The sequence below is a fragment of the Parambassis ranga genome, chromosome 20 (genome assembly GCF_900634625.1).
Source record: "Parambassis ranga chromosome 20, fParRan2.1, whole genome shotgun sequence".
Taxonomy (NCBI): Eukaryota; Metazoa; Chordata; class Actinopteri; family Ambassidae; genus Parambassis; species Parambassis ranga.
Genome location: NC_041040.1, coordinates 16,223,486 through 16,240,729, shown reverse-complemented (window position 1 = coordinate 16,240,729; position 17,244 = coordinate 16,223,486). Strand labels below are relative to the sequence as shown.

At 41.3% G+C, this 17,244-nt stretch overlaps 2 protein-coding genes and 1 long non-coding RNA gene across 3 annotated transcripts; 2 read left to right on the top strand and 1 right to left on the bottom strand.

The window, feature by feature from the left end:
- Nucleotides 1–4,206: 4,206 nt before the first annotated feature.
- Nucleotides 4,207–7,001, top strand: LOC114453362 (enkurin-like). The gene is made up of 5 exons (XM_028433224.1): nt 4,207–4,395; nt 5,924–6,069; nt 6,147–6,361; nt 6,448–6,594; nt 6,828–7,001. The coding sequence occupies exons 1-5, from the start codon at nt 4,316–4,318 to the stop codon at nt 6,999–7,001; spliced, it is 762 nt and encodes a 253-aa protein (XP_028289025.1). The 5' UTR covers nt 4,207–4,315.
- LOC114453363 (uncharacterized) lies at nt 6,390–7,556 on the bottom strand. The gene is made up of 2 exons (XR_003672443.1): nt 7,217–7,556; nt 6,390–6,662 (listed from the first exon to the last, which is right to left on the bottom strand). It is a non-coding gene; the product is annotated as an uncharacterized LOC114453363 (long non-coding RNA).
- Nucleotides 7,557–11,189: 3,633 nt separating this feature from the next.
- Nucleotides 11,190–14,067, top strand: LOC114453373 (enkurin-like). Its single transcript, XM_028433242.1, has 5 exons — nt 11,190–11,453; nt 12,990–13,135; nt 13,213–13,427; nt 13,514–13,660; nt 13,894–14,067. Exons 1-5 carry the CDS (start codon nt 11,374–11,376, stop codon nt 14,065–14,067), a joined length of 762 nt encoding a protein of 253 aa, XP_028289043.1. The 5' UTR covers nt 11,190–11,373.
- The last annotated feature ends 3,177 nt before the right edge of the window (nt 14,068–17,244 follow it).

Sequence of the window (17,244 nt, the reverse complement as noted above, 5' to 3'; positions counted from 1 at the left end):
TTCTTCCATTGACATTACACATGTATGGCTCAGACTAACAAAGACACACTTTCAATGATAAATCTATCTTTGATTCTTATTGATTAACTAAACATCAAGGTTTAAGTGACGATGATGATATATAATCATCATATATAGAATCACTGTGGCAGAGAAGTTACACAAAGCGTCACCTCCTCCTCCAAGAAACGCTGTCCACAACTGCTGCCAGTTTGGCAGACACGGCATCTTCCATGTCGGTTCCAGAACGTCCTCATCCACATCTATGACAGGCCAGCCCAGTTTGTGGGCCACAATCTTTCCTACGGTGGTTTTCCCTGCTCCAGGAGGACCCATGAGGAGGATATTCTTGTCCCCCTGGCAGGCGGGTGGGTTGTGTGCTCTCAGTAAACCCATTCAGGAATCTAATAGAGCCTCTCCCCCTGCGAAGGACAACAGTTAAACAGGCTTTACTAAGACCTATGAGGCTGCGACATACGTGTGCAGTTAGCACAGAACACTTAACCTACAAGTTAAAGTAGGTCTTCTTTTTTTATTTAATATTACTGAACTGACAGCCTCCTGCTTTCTTCAGAGAGCTGCGACAACTTTCCACGTGTTTTGCAGCTTGTATAACAAAGTGACGTTACATTATTTCGATAAGGTTCATTTGGTCTTCACCTATTTATGAACTATGATAGAATTCTTTTTAGTCAGACCTGTGTCTTGTGTTAGTTCATAAATAGGTGAAGACCAAATGAACCTTATCGAAATATTACGAACAAGTTTTGGACAACAATGTGTCAAAGATTTCCGACGCCTGGAGCAGCTGGAACAAAAAAGGGCACGCTATCGCAACCACCTTAAATTCAACCTGAGATGCCGAGACGAGGGAGTAACACCACCAAGCTTGGAAGTAAAAAACCCCATCCCAACCCAAAATGCAAATAGGATAATAGAGAAAACCCGCACAGCGCTCCTTAAAGAAAGGATACGCTGCACGACAAGCAAAATAACCAACATCAACACAGAGATAAAAACACAAACGGAAGCTTTCAGACTGAAATACCCCACGGAAGAAAACACACAGAAACTCGTAAAAGAACACCTGAGGCAGACGCACGAAATATTTTTTGAACGGACAAAGGTAAGACACATCAAAAAACTGGACAGACTAATAACACGAAAACAACATAGAAATAAGGACACAGACGAAGCGGAAAAAGAAAAATGGGTCAAAAACATCTCACAACGCCGCCTAACAAAGATAGAAATAGACGTCCTGTCTCGCGGACTTAACTATGCTGTCACACCAAACAAAATACCACACGAAGAATTCATCCTAGCCACCGTATTAGCGTGTCAATCCATACCGGACCAGGGGAAAAAAGCAGAGCTAAGGAACGAGATAGCAGGTATTCTAAAATCCGCAAAATACCACCAGCTAACATAACAAAAGAAGAAGCCAAAGCAATTAAAACATTGGCACAGGACAAGAGCATCACAATCATACCCGCGGATAAAGGTAGGACAACAGTCATTATGGACACTAAGCACTACGAGCAACAGATGGAAAACATGTTAAAAGACACTGAAACATATGAACCGCTCAGAAAGGACCCCACAGAAGAAAAGAAAAGGACACTCAAAACACTACTCAAACCATTACTACAGGAAGGTAAAATAGATAAGAGCACATACAACCACCTCATGCCCACAGCCAGTATCACACCACGAATATATGGCACACCCAAAATCCACAAACAAAACACACCACTACGCCCAATAGTGGACAGCATTGGATCAGTAACATACAACCTATCAAAAGCACTAGTTGACCTCATAAAACCACTACTAGGCCTCACCGAACAACACTGTAAAAACTCAAACCAGTTAGCGCAGGAACTCAGGGACACCACAGTACACCCGGACGAAATATTCATATCACATGACGTAATATCCCTCTTCACCAAAACACCAGTAAACGTAACACTGCAGATAGTAGAGAACCGCCTCAGGACAGACAAGACACTACACAAACGGACCAATCTAGCAGTTAACGACATAACCCGGCTGCTACATTTCGTATCCACATCCACATATTTCCAATTCAGGGGTATTTTATACAGACAGAGGGAGGGCTTTGCAATGGGGGACCCACTCTCAGCCATCATGAGTGGTTTTTTTTTATGGAGGACCTAGAAGAGAAGGCCATCTGCACGGCACCTGCACAATGCGGTCTCAAAATGTGGAGGAGATACGTGGATGACATCCTGGAAAAAATAAAAACTGGCCACACACAGGAGTTAACAGACCACCTCAACAAAATAGACAGCACAGGAAAAATCAAATTCACACACGAGGAGGAAAAAGACAGTACGATAACCTTTTTGGACATAAACATCACACATCTACAGGACGGCAGCATAAAAATCAAAATTCACAGGAAACCCACACACACCGACCAATACCTGTTATGGACGTCTGAACACCCCACCGCACACAAACCCCTCCGCCGTACGAACACTATTCGACAGAGCCACCATGATCACAGACCCACAAGACAGACAGGAGGAGGAAAAACACATCATAAAGGCCTTAAAAAAATGCCAGTACCCCATGTGGGCAATCAAAAAAGGAAAACAACAAATCGACAACAGAAAAAACAAAGAAAAAAAGAGAAACACAAACCAAAAACAAAATAAAACAATGGTGACACTCCCCTACATCCGTGGAATAACGGAAAAAATACAAAGAGCAATGAGTAAACACAACATCAATACACCCGTCAAAACACATCGTAAACTCAGACAACTACTGGTGCACCCAAAAGACAAGATCGAACCGGACAAAAAATGCAACGTCATATACGAAATACCCTGCCTGTCCTGCAATAAAACATACATCGGTGAAACAGGAAGATCATTCAGCACACGGAAAAAAGAACATAAAACAGAATGTGAAAAGGAATCAGCTGGGATGAGCACAAGGGCAACAAAACAAAAAGCACAACAAGAAAACCTGAAATCAGCAATCTCGGATCATTGCAAAAGAGAAAGGCACATTATGGACTGGGATGGGGCAAAAGTGATCGGAAACGAGGACAACAAATTCAAACGGTGGATTAAGGAAGCCATCGAAATAAGGAAGCGGGCCAATAGGACAATGAACTGGGACGAGGGAACTTTTACACTGTCCCACACCTGGAACACTGTCCTGAGGAGACCAGACTGCTGTCCCACACCTGGGACACAGCGCTGAGGAAGCCGGACTACAGGTGGCGCTGTTCCCCCACTACCTGGAGTAGTGGGGGAATGGCGCCACAACCTGCATAAGATCAGCTGGCAGACACGTCACGTAACATCATGTGACTTCTGAGGAAGACTGCAGGAAGTAGTCGAAACATGTCAAGGTAAAACACGAGACACAGGTCTGACTAAAAAGAATTCTATCATAGTGACGTTACATTGTTATTCATAGTTTTAGGCAAGACGCTCACCTCAGGTCTTGGCTTTGTGTCCTCAAATCTCCTTGACAAATGTCTCAGCAAAGTCACAGCTTATTTTGTTGAATACTATGAAAGAAAGAATCACTTTCAGGCACATTATTCCGCAGGCTCCATAAACAACTACGGCCAGCTCGGAGGGACAAATTTAATCACTACGGAAGCGCAGTAGGAACCAATTCCCCCTGCGTTTGTTAGTTATGCATTATAATTATTTACAGAAGCTACATATTACACAGCACATTGAATCAATACGACTGTATAATTTAGGGCAACAAATGTGCTTTTAATCGCGAAAGAAATAAATATAAAACTGATTGAACGGGTGCTGCGTTCAAGTGCTCGGTTAATCTCGTAAATCATTGTTATAAAGTCGAAGGTACGATTTTAACGGGCGTTATTTTGGAAATCCATGAGTTCAAGACAATAAAGCAAAGACTAAACATTATGTGATTGTGTTTACAGCGACTGCTAAGTTGAAATCTAATATTAAAATCAGCCGGTGCTGATAATAGTATACAACGTAGGCCAGGTCCTCTGTAGGTGTGTGTGCGTCTGTAGCTAAAACAAACCCATGGTATGCAGACCACTGTGCGGACAGAATATAAAGCAAGGAGCATAAAGGTTATACGTGACAGATCAGATATCATGGGAAGACATGCGTTCAAAAATACCTACTATACCAGAATGCAACACCTCCTCCGCAGGTTGCCTAGCAACTGTCCTGCGCTTGTGTTGGCAAACAAATTCGAGCAAGCTTTTCTTCAGGTTATTATTCGGCCACAGAAACCACTCAGTTGATTCGTACCTTTTGGGTTGAAATTATTCAACATGCCTGAAGGTGTGAAGCCGCCAGAAAGCATCTACAATTGCATTCCAGAGAAAGAGCGGAAGATTGAAAAACCCCCGCTGTGAGTTACATTATCTTAGCTAACTCACTTAGCTAGCCACCATGCTAATTTAGCTAACTACTTTGTTGTTTGCTGTTTACCCTCACACACACACACACACACACACACACACACAAAAGTATTTGATCTATGTTGGATTTACTCAACAAGGAGCTCACAATTGACTTATTTAACCCTCATGCACTGTTCGGGACATTTTTGTCCTCTGAGAGAAATTTTTCTGTTTATTTTGGCCATAACTTTGTCAATATGTGGACAAATTGAATAATTTTTGCTCAACAAGCTTAATTTTACATAATTTTTGTTAATATGATTTTAACATTTTTCATTGGTCAACAGTACACTGTGGGCAAATTCTACCCCCTAATGTGTTGTTCGGGACAAAAACGTCCCCTAACTTTAACAGTTTTAAAAATATATTAGATAAATATTTTTTTGAATTTTTTTTGCATTGACCTTTTAATTAACTTCAGTTCTAATCAACAGTAGTGAAAAAATCATTTTCCCCCAGGATTTTAACCCTTTAATCACCAATTTTATAAGGGGTGGTGCTGAAAATTGGAAAAAAAAGGCACAAAAAGGCTAATTTTTAATAGAAAAGGTGAATGTGGACTGGATTTTTTTTAACCTTTATTACAGTCTTGGTCATGTCAAACATCAGTAAAAAAATTGACTTTATTGCATTATTGGTTTTTGCACAGCACTGGATTTTCTTTTTTTCTCCCATTTTGTCCCATAGACTTACATTATAACCACTTTTTTTTGACTGCACAGCCATGGCACTAAATAATCATGCATTCTTGATTGTTGGTGGTTTACCCTGTTGGTAGGAGGTAAAGTGTGATTTTTACAGTTAATATGGTCATTAAGTTGTTAACTGTAAAAATCACAAATTTTACCTCCTACCAACAGGGTAAACCACCAACAATCAAGAATGCATGATTATGTAGTGCCATGGCTGTGCAGTCAAAAAAAAGTGGTTATAATGTAAGTCTATGGGACAAAATGGGAGAAAAAAAGAAAATCCAGTGCTGTGCAAAAACCAATAATGCAATAAAGTCAATTTTTTTACTGATGTTTGACATGACCAAGACTGTAATAAAGGTTAAAAAAAAATCCAGTCCACATTCACCTTTACTATTAAAAATTAGCCATTTTGTGTGTTTTTTTTTCCAATTTTCAGCACCACCCCTTATAAAATTAAAGGGTTAAAATCCTGGGGGAAAATGATTTTTTCACTACTGTTGATTAGAACTGAAGTTAATTAAAAGGTCTATGCAAAAAAATTTCAAAAAATTATTTATCTGATATATTTTTAAAACTGTTAAAGTTAGGGGACGTTTTTGTCCCGAACAACACATTAGGGTAGTGTTTGCGAACAGTCCATGAGGGTTAAGTGACAGGAGTTGTGTTTTTTGGCTTAACTTTGTTATGAAAATGAAGAAATGATCAGTTGTATTCTTTTCTTGAACCTCTGAAATGATTTTAGTGACTGTAGTAATTGATTATTTGGGTCTGTTTGGTAAAGGTATATGTCAAAGCACAGGCCAGCTGTGCTTCTTGAGAGCAAGTCAAATAAGGATGCGAGGAGAACTATGGGACCGGCAAAAATAATGGTGTCGCCTCCTGATAACTACCTCAAGAAGCGCTCAACAGAGGCGAGAGTGTGTAAAAGTGAGTTCCCCAGTTAGGCTGTTTGATTTTCTTTTGAGTGTTGATTATCAGTTTCTTCCTTTTTTGCGTTCTTTCAGACACACCTCCCTCAAAGCACGTCCGCACTGTGAGAAAGCCACCAGTTCCTTTGAGGACTGAGGTCCCACTCATGGGAATCCCCACCAAGAAGGCCTGTTTAAACACAACTGTAATGGTGCCGAAGAAACCGCATCCTACAATTGTAGACAGCAACAAAGGATCCAAGCAGCTCCTTGAAAACTCAGGACTTGTCCCAAAATACAGCCGTAAAAAGGTGTTTTCTTGAATTACTCAATACATGGTTTAGTTACAACAGTTTTATTTCAAAACATGTCTAAAGTTTCCTCCTTCTGTTTGCAGGACTATGGTCAGGTGCCTGAGTACCTGCTGCAGCGCAATGAAGAAGAGCGAATTGCTCAGGAGAGGCACGAGGACTTTCTGAAGGAGCAGAGGGAGCAGGCATCCATGAAGAACCTGTCAGAGGAGGAGCGTCAAGCTGTCCTGGAGGTACCTAAAAACATGGCTACACAGCGGCAGTCCTTTTTTTCTGAAACAGCAGGGGATCATTCAGGCACCTGGAACCAGTGAAGAAGCACAGGAAATGAACAGAATGATTCCATTACTTTAGGGAGAGGAATGAACCTTTTCAGCATCCATCAACTATTGCCAGTACCTTTTATTGACTCCTGTTTACTCTATAAAATCTCTGAATCCTGATATTTATCTCTCTGTCCTTCTAGACCCTGAAGAAAAACTGGGATAAGGTGCACCATGAGTACCAATGCCTGCCTCTCATCATTGAAACCCTGTCGAGGAAAACTCATAAGCTCCGACTGGAGGAGGCCATGACGCAGCTGGAGAGGGACATCAACCTCTTCGAGAGGTTCAAAACCATCTACATACCCAGCAATTAATACATTAAAGGGGTCAGATTTACTCCAATAAATGTCTCTACCATTCTTCCATTGACATTACACATGTATGGCTCAGACTAACAAAGACACACTTTCAATGATAAATCTATCTTTGATTCTTTATTGATTAACTAAACATCAAGGTTTAAGTGACGATGATGATATATAATCATCATATAGAATCACTGTGGCAGAGAAGTTACACAAAGCGTCACCTTCCTCCTCCAAGAAACGCTGTCCACCAACTGCTGCCAGTTTGGCAGACACAGGCATCTTCCATGTCGGTTCCAGAACGTCATCATCCACATCTATGACAGGCAGCCCCAGTTTGTGGGCCACAATCTTTCCTACGGTGGTTTTCCCTGCTCCAGGAGGACCCATGAGGAGGATATTCTTGTCCCCCTGGCAGGCGGGTTGGGTGTGCTCTCAGTAAACCCATTCAGGAATCTAATAAGAGCCTCTCCCCCTGCGAAGGACAACAGTTAAACAGGCTTTACTAAGACCTATGAGGCTGCGACATACGTGTGCAGTTAGCACAGAACACTTAACCTACAAGTTAAAGTAGGTATTTAGAGTCTGCAGTCTTCTTTTTTATTTAATATTACTGAACTGACAGCCTCCTGCTTTCTTCAGAGAGCTGCGACAACTTTCCACGTGTTTTGCAGCTTGTATAACAAAGTGACGTTACATTATTTCGATAAGGTTCATTTGGTCTTCACCTATTTATGAACTATGATAGAATTCTTTTTAGTCAGACCTGTGTCTTGTGTTAGTTCATAAATAGGTGAAGACCAAATGAACCTTATCGAAATATTACGAACAAGTTTTGGACAACAATGTGTCAAAGATTTCCGACGCCTGGAGCAGCTGGAACAAAAAAGGGCACGCTATCGCAACCACCTTAAATTCAACCTGAGATGCCGAGACGAGGGAGTAACACCACCAAGCTTGGAAGTAAAAAACCCCATCCCAACCCAAAATGCAAATAGGATAATAGAGAAAACCCGCACAGCGCTCCTTAAAGAAAGGATACGCTGCACGACAAGCAAAATAACCAACATCAACACAGAGATAAAAACACAAACGGAAGCTTTCAGACTGAAATACCCCACGGAAGAAAACACACAGAAACTCGTAAAAGAACACCTGAGGCAGACGCACGAAATATTTTTTGAACGGACAAAGGTAAGACACATCAAAAAACTGGACAGACTAATAACACGAAAACAACATAGAAATAAGGACACAGACGAAGCGGAAAAAGAAAAATGGGTCAAAAACATCTCACAACGCCGCCTAACAAAGATAGAAATAGACGTCCTGTCTCGCGGACTTAACTATGCTGTCACACCAAACAAAATACCACACGAAGAATTCATCCTAGCCACCGTATTAGCGTGTCAATCCATACCGGACCAGGGGAAAAAAGCAGAGCTAAGGAACGAGATAGCAGGTATTCTAAAATCCGCAAAAATACCACCAGCTAACATAACAAAAGAAGAAGCCAAAGCAATTAAAACATTGGCACAGGACAAGAGCATCACAATCATACCCGCGGATAAAGGTAGGACAACAGTCATTATGGACACTAAGCACTACGAGCAACAGATGGAAAACATGTTAAAAGACACTGAAACATATGAACCGCTCAGAAAGGACCCCACAGAAGAAAAGAAAAGGACACTCAAAACACTACTCAAACCATTACTACAGGAAGGTAAAATAGATAAGAGCACATACAACCACCTCATGCCCACAGCCAGTATCACACCACGAATATATGGCACACCCAAAATCCACAAACAAAACACACCACTACGCCCAATAGTGGACAGCATTGGATCAGTAACATACAACCTATCAAAAGCACTAGTTGACCTCATAAAACCACTACTAGGCCTCACCGAACAACACTGTAAAAACTCAAACCAGTTAGCGCAGGAACTCAGGGACACCACAGTACACCCGGACGAAATATTCATATCACATGACGTAATATCCCTCTTCACCAAAACACCAGTAAACATAACACTGCAGATAGTAGAGAACCGCCTCAGGACAGACAAGACACTACACAAACGGACCAATCTAGCAGTTAACGACATAACCCGGCTGCTACATTTCGTATCCACATCCACATATTTCCAATTCAGGGGTATTTTATACAGACAGAGGGAGGGCTTTGCAATGGGGGACCCACTCTCAGCCATCATGAGTGGTTTTTTTATGGAGGACCTAGAAGAGAAGGCCATCTGCACGGCACCTGCACAATGCGGTCTCAAAATGTGGAGGAGATACATGGATGACATCCTGGAAAAAATAAAAACTGGCCACACACAGGAGTTAACAGACCACCTCAACAAAATAGACAGCACAGGAAAAATCAAATTCACACACGAGGAGGAAAAAGACAGTACGATAACCTTTTTGGACATAAACATCACACATCTACAGGACGGCAGCATAAAAATCAAAATTCACAGGAAACCCACACACACCGACCAATACCTGTTATGGACGTCTGAACACCCCACCGCACACAAACTCTCCGCCGTACGAACACTATTCGACAGAGCCACCATGATCACAGACCCACAAGACAGACAGGAGGAGGAAAAACACATCATAAAGGCCTTAAAAAAATGCCAGTACCCCATGTGGGCAATCAAAAAAGGAAAACAACAAATCGACAACAGAAAAAACAAAGAAAAAAAGAGAAACACAAACCAAAAACAAAATAAAACAATGGTGACACTCCCCTACATCCGTGGAATAACGGAAAAAATACAAAGAGCAATGAGGAAACACAACATCAATACACCCGTCAAAACACATCGTAAACTCAGACAACTACTGGTGCACCCAAAAGACAAGATCGAACCGGACAAAAAATGCAACGTCATATACGAAATACCCTGCCTGTCCTGCAATAAAACATACATCGGTGAAACAGGAAGATCATTCAGCACACGGAAAAAAGAACATAAAACAGAATGTGAAAAGGAATCAGCTGGGATGAGCACAAGGGCAACAAAACAGAAAGCACAACAAGAAAACCTGAAATCAGCAATCTCGGATCATTGCAAAAGAGAAAGGCACATTATGGACTGGGATGGGGCAAAAGTGATCGGAAACGAGGACAACAAATTCAAACGGTGGATTAAGGAAGCCATCGAAATAAGGAAGCGGGCCAATAGGACAATGAACTGGGACGAGGGAACTTTTACACTGTCCCACACCTGGAACACTGTCCTGAGGAGACCAGACTGCTGTCCCACACCTGGGACACAGCGCTGAGGAAGCCGGACTACAGGTGGCGCTGTTCCCCCACTACCTGGAGTAGTGGGAGAATGGCGCCACAACCTGCATAAGATCAGCTGGCAGACACGTCACGTAACATCATGTGACTTCTGAGGAAGACTGCAGGAAGTAGTCGAAACATGTCAAGGTAAAACACGAGACACAGGTCTGACTAAAAAGAATTCTATCATAGTGACGTTACATTGTTATTCATAGTTTTAGGCAAGACGCTCACCTCAGGTCTTGGCTTTGTGTCCTCAAATCTCGTTGACAAATGTCTCAGCAAAGTCACAGCTTATTTTGTTGAATACTATGAAAGAAAGAATCACTTTCAGGCACATTATTCCGCAGGCTCCATAAACAACTACGGCCAGCTCGGAGGGACAAATTTAATCACTACGGAAGCGCAGTAGGAACCAATTCCCCCTGCGTTTGTTAGTTATGCATTATAATTATTTACAGAAGCTACATATTACACAGCACATTGAATCAATACGACTGTATAATTTAGGGCAACAAATGTGCTTTTAATCGCGAAAGAAATAAATATAAAACTGATTGAACGGGTGCTGCGTTCAAGTGCTCGGTTAATCTCGTAAATCATTGTTATAAAGTCGAAGGTACGATTTTGACGGGCGTTATTTTGGAAATCCATGAGTTCAAGACAATAAAGCAAAGACTAAACATTATGTGATTGTGTTTACAGCGACTGCTAAGTTGAAATCTAATATTAAAATCAGCCGGTGCTGATAATAGTATAGAACGTAGGCCAGGTCCTCTGTAGGTGTGTGTGCGTCTGTAGCTAAAACAAACCCATGGTATGCAGACCACTGTGCGGACAGAATATAAAGCAAGGAGCATAAAGGTTATACGTGACAGATCAGATATCATGGGAAGACATGCGTTCAAAAATACCTACTATACCAGAATGCAACACGTCCTCCGCAGGTTGCCTAGCAACTGTCCTGCGCTTGTGTTGGCAAACAAATTCGAGCAAGCTTTTCTTCAGGTTATTATTCGGCCACAGAAACCACTCAGTTGATTCGTACCTTTTGGGTTGAAATTATTCAACATGCCTGAAGGTGTGAAGCCGCCAGAAAGCATCTACAATTGCATTCCAGAGAAAGAGCGGAAGATTGAAAAACCCCCGCTGTGAGTTACATTATCTTAGCTAACTCACTTAGCTAGCCACCATGCTAATTTAGCTAACTACTTTGTTGTTTGCTGTTTACCCTCACACACACACACACACACACACACACACACACACACAAAAGTATTTGATCTATGTTGGATTTACTCAACAAGGAGCTCACAATTGACTTATTTAACCCTCATGCACTGTTCGGGACATTTTTGTCCTCTGAGAGAAATTTTTCTGTTTATTTTGGCCATAACTTTGTCAATATGTGAACAAATTGAATAATTTTTGCTCAACAAGCTTAATTTTACATAATTTTTGTTAATATGATTTTAACATTTTTCATTGGTCAACAGTACACTGTGGGCAAATTCTACCCCCTAATGTGTTGTTCGGGACAAAAACGTCCCCTAACTTTAACAGTTTTAAAAATATATTAGATAAATATTTTTTTGAATTTTTTTTGCATTGACCTTTTAATTAACTTCAGTTCTAATCAACAGTAGTGAAAAAATCATTTTCCCCCAGGATTTTAACCCTTTAATCACCAATTTTATAAGGGGTGGTGCTGAAAATTGGAAAAAAAAGGCACAAAAAGGCTAATTTTTAATAGAAAAGGTGAATGTGGACTGGATTTTTTTTAACCTTTATTACAGTCTTGGTCATGTCAAACATCAGTAAAAAAATTGACTTTATTGCATTATTGGTTTTTGCACAGCACTGGATTTTCTTTTTTTCTCCCATTTTGTCCCATAGACTTACATTATAACCACTTTTTTTTGACTGCACAGCCATGGCACTACATAATCATGCATTCTTGATTGTTGGTGGTTTACCCTGTTGGTAGGAGGTAAAGTGTGATTTTTACAGTTAATATGGTCATTAAGTTGTTAACTGTAAAAATCACAAATTTTACCTCCTACCAACAGGGTAAACCACCAACAATCAAGAATGCATGATTATGTAGTGCCATGGCTGTGCAGTCAAAAAAAAGTGGTTATAATGTAAGTCTATGGGACAAAATGGGAGAAAAAAAGAAAATCCAGTGCTGTGCAAAAACCAATAATGCAATAAAGTCAATTTTTTTACTGATGTTTGACATGACCAAGACTGTAATAAAGGTTAAAAAAAATCCAGTCCACATTCACCTTTACTATTAAAAATTAGCCATTTTGTGTGTTTTTTTTTCCAATTTTCAGCACCACCCCTTATAAAATTAAAGGGTTAAAATCCTGGGGGAAAATGATTTTTTCACTACTGTTGATTAGAACTGAAGTTAATTAAAAGGTCTAATGCAAAAAAATTTCAAAAAATTATTTATCTGATATATTTTTAAAACTGTTAAAGTTAGGGGACGTTTTTGTCCCGAACAACACATTAGGGTAGTGTTTGCGAACAGTCCATGAGGGTTAAGTGACAGGAGTTGTGTTTTTTGGCTTAACTTGTTGTTATGAAAATGAAGAAATGATCAGTTGTATTCTTTTCTTGAACCTCTGAAATGATTTTAGTGACTGTAGTAATTGATTATTTGGGTCTGTTTGGTAAAGGTATATGTCAAAGCACAGGCCAGCTGTGCTTCTTGAGAGCAAGTCAAATAAGGATGCGAGGAGAACTATGGGACCGGCAAAAATAATGGTGTCGCCTCCTGATAACTACCTCAAGAAGCGCTCAACAGAGGCGAGAGTGTGTAAAAGTGAGTTCCCCAGTTAGGCTGTTTGATTTTCTTTTGAGTGTTGATTATCAGTTTCTTCCTTTTTTGCGTTCTTTCAGACACACCTCCCTCAAAGCACGTCCGCACTGTGAGAAAGCCACCAGTTCCTTTGAGGACTGAGGTCCCACTCATGGGAATCCCCACCAAGAAGGCCTGTTTAAACACAACTGTAATGGTGCCGAAGAAACCGCATCCTACAATTGTAGACAGCAACAAAGGATCCAAGCAGCTCCTTGAAAACTCAGGACTTGTCCCAAAATACAGCCGTAAAAAGGTGTTTTCTTGAATTACTCAATACATGGTTTAGTTACAACAGTTTTATTTCAAAACATGTCTAAAGTTTCCTCCTTCTGTTTGCAGGACTATGGTCAGGTGCCTGAGTACCTGCTGCAGCGCAATGAAGAAGAGCGAATTGCTCAGGAGAGGCACGAGGACTTTCTGAAGGAGCAGAGGGAGCAGGCATCCATGAAGAACCTGTCAGAGGAGGAGCGTCAAGCTGTCCTGGAGGTACCTAAAAACATGGCTACACAGCGGCAGTCCTTTTTTTCTGAAACAGCAGGGGATCATTCAGGCACCTGGAACCAGTGAAGAAGCACAGGAAATGAACAGAATGATTCCATTACTTTAGGGAGAGGAATGAACCTTTTCAGCATCCATCAACTATTGCCAGTACCTTTTATTGACTCCTGTTTACTCTATAAAATCTCTGAATCCTGATATTTATCTCTCTGTCCTTCTAGACCCTGAAGAAAAACTGGGATAAGGTGCACCATGAGTACCAATGCCTGCCTCTCATCATTGAAACCCTGTCGAGGAAAACTCATAAGCTCCGACTGGAGGAGGCCATGACGCAGCTGGAGAGGGACATCAACCTCTTCGAGAGGTTCAAAACCATCTACATACCCAGCAATTAATACATTAAAGGGGTCAGATTTACTCCAATAAATGTCTCTACCATTCTTCCATTGACATTACACATGTATGGCTCAGACTAACAAAGACACACTTTCAATGATAAATCTATCTTTGATTCTTTATTGATTAACTAAACATCAAGGTTTAAGTGACGATGATGATATATAATCATCATATATAGAATCACTGTGGCAGAGAAGTTACACAAAGCGTCACCTTCCTCCTCCAAGAACCGCTGTCCACCAACTGCTGCCAGTTTGGCAGACACAGGCATCTTCCATGTCGGTTCCAGAACGTCATCATCCACATCTATGACAGGCAGCCCCAGTTTGTGGGCCACAATCTTTCCTACGGTGGTTTTCCCTGCTCCAGGAGGACCCATGAGGAGGATATTCTTGTCCCCCTGGCAGGCGGGTTGGGTGTGCTCTCAGTAAACCCATTCAGGAATCTAATAAGAGCCTCTCCCCCTGCGAAGGACAACAGTTAAACAGGCTTTACTAAGACCTATGAGGCTGCGACATACGTGTGCAGTTAGCACAGAACACTTAACCTACAAGTTAAAGTAGGTATTTAGAGTCTGCAGTCTTCTTTTTTATTTAATATTACTGAACTGACAGCCTCCTGCTTTCTTCAGAGAGCTGCGACAACTTTCCACGTGTTTTGCAGCTTGTATAACAAAGTGACGTTACATTATTTCGATAAGGTTCATTTGGTCTTCACCTATTTATGAACTATGATAGAATTCTTTTTAGTCAGACCTGTGTCTTGTGTTAGTTCATAAATAGGTGAAGACCAAATGAACCTTATCGAAATATTACGAACAAGTTTTGGACAACAATGTGTCAAAGATTTCCGACGCCTGGAGCAGCTGGAACAAAAAAGGGCACGCTATCGCAACCACCTTAAATTCAACCTGAGATGCCGAGACGAGGGAGTAACACCACCAAGCTTGGAAGTAAAAAACCCCATCCCAACCCAAAATGCAAATAGGATAATAGAGAAAACCCGCACAGCGCTCCTTAAAGAAAGGATACGCTGCACGACAAGCAAAATAACCAACATCAACACAGAGATAAAAACACAAACGGAAGCTTTCAGACTGAAATACCCCACGGAAGAAAACACACAGAAACTCGTAAAAGAACACCTGAGGCAGACGCACGAAATATTTTTTGAACGGACAAAGGTAAGACACATCAAAAAACTGGACAGACTAATAACACGAAAACAACATAGAAATAAGGACACAGACGAAGCGGAAAAAGAAAAATGGGTCAAAAACATCTCACAACGCCGCCTAACAAAGATAGAAATAGACGTCCTGTCTCGCGGACTTAACTATGCTGTCACACCAAACAAAATACCACACGAAGAATTCATCCTAGCCACCGTATTAGCGTGTCAATCCATACCGGACCAGGGGAAAAAAGCAGAGCTAAGGAACGAGATAGCAGGTATTCTAAAATCCGCAAAAATACCACCAGCTAACATAACAAAAGAAGAAGCCAAAGCAATTAAAACATTGGCACAGGACAAGAGCATCACAATCATACCCGCGGATAAAGGTAGGACAACAGTCATTATGGACACTAAGCACTACGAGCAACAGATGGAAAACATGTTAAAAGACACTGAAACATATGAACCGCTCAGAAAGGACCCCACAGAAGAAAAGAAAAGGACACTCAAAACACTACTCAAACCATTACTACAGGAAGGTAAAATAGATAAGAGCACATACAACCACCTCATGCCCACAGCCAGTATCACACCACGAATATATGGCACACCCAAAATCCACAAACAAAACACACCACTACGCCCAATAGTGGACAGCATTGGATCAGTAACATACAACCTATCAAAAGCACTAGTTGACCTCATAAAACCACTACTAGGCCTCACCGAACAACACTGTAAAAACTCAAACCAGTTAGCGCAGGAACTCAGGGACACCACAGTACACCCGGACGAAATATTCATATCACATGACGTAATATCCCTCTTCACCAAAACACCAGTAAACATAACACTGCAGATAGTAGAGAACCGCCTCAGGACAGACAAGACACTACACAAACGGACCAATCTAGCAGTTAACGACATAACCCGGCTGCTACATTTCGTATCCACATCCACATATTTCCAATTCAGGGGTATTTTATACAGACAGAGGGAGGGCTTTGCAATGGGGGACCCACTCTCAGCCATCATGAGTGGTTTTTTTATGGAGGACCTAGAAGAGAAGGCCATCTGCACGGCACCTGCACAATGCGGTCTCAAAATGTGGAGGAGATACATGGATGACATCCTGGAAAAAATAAAAACTGGCCACACACAGGAGTTAACAGACCACCTCAACAAAATAGACAGCACAGGAAAAATCAAATTCACACACGAGGAGGAAAAAGACAGTACGATAACCTTTTTGGACATAAACATCACACATCTACAGGACGGCAGCATAAAAATCAAAATTCACAGGAAACCCACACACACCGACCAATACCTGTTATGGACGTCTGAACACCCCACCGCACACAAACTCTCCGCCGTACGAACACTATTCGACAGAGCCACCATGATCACAGACCCACAAGACAGACAGGAGGAAGAAAAACACATCATAAAGGCCTTAAAAAAATGCCAGTACCCCATGTGGGCAATCAAAAAAGGAAAACAACAAATCGACAACAGAAAAAACAAAGAAAAAAAGAGAAACACAAACCAAAAACAAAATAAAACAATGGTGACACTCCCCTACATCCGTGGAATAACGGAAAAAATACAAAGAGCAATGAGGAAACACAACATCAATACACCCGTCAAAACACATCGTAAACTCAGACAACTACTGGTGCACCCAAAAGACAAGATCGAACCGGACAAAAAATGCAACGTCATATACGAAATACCCTGCCTGTCCTGCAATAAAACATACATCGGTGAAACAGGAAGATCATTCAGCACACGGAAAAAAGAACATAAAACAGAATGTGAAAAGGAATCAGCTGGGATGAGCACAAGGGCAACAAAACAGAAAGCACAACAAGAAAACCTGAAATCAGCAATCTCGGATCATTGCAAAAGAGAAAGGCACATTATGGACTGGGATGGGGCAAAAGTGATCGGAAACGAGGACAACAAATTCAAACGGTGGATTAAGGAAGCCATCG

What these genes read in the sequence shown, in the direction of transcription:
- LOC114453362 (XM_028433224.1), top strand. Translation starts at nt 4,316, where the DNA reads ATGCCTGAAGGTGTGAAGCCGCCAGAAAGCATCTACAATTGCATTCCA. An exon ending in AAGATTGAAAAACCCCCGCT is followed by an intron (nt 4,396 to 5,923) that starts GTGAGTTACATT and finishes TGTTTGGTAAAG; the next exon opens with GTATATGTCAAAGCACAGGC. An exon ending in AGAGGCGAGAGTGTGTAAAA is followed by an intron (nt 6,070 to 6,146) that starts GTGAGTTCCCCA and finishes GCGTTCTTTCAG; the next exon opens with ACACACCTCCCTCAAAGCAC.
- LOC114453373 (XM_028433242.1), top strand. Translation starts at nt 11,374, where the DNA reads ATGCCTGAAGGTGTGAAGCCGCCAGAAAGCATCTACAATTGCATTCCA. An exon ending in AGAGGCGAGAGTGTGTAAAA is followed by an intron (nt 13,136 to 13,212) that starts GTGAGTTCCCCA and finishes GCGTTCTTTCAG; the next exon opens with ACACACCTCCCTCAAAGCAC. An exon ending in AGCGTCAAGCTGTCCTGGAG is followed by an intron (nt 13,661 to 13,893) that starts GTACCTAAAAAC and finishes CTGTCCTTCTAG; the next exon opens with ACCCTGAAGAAAAACTGGGA.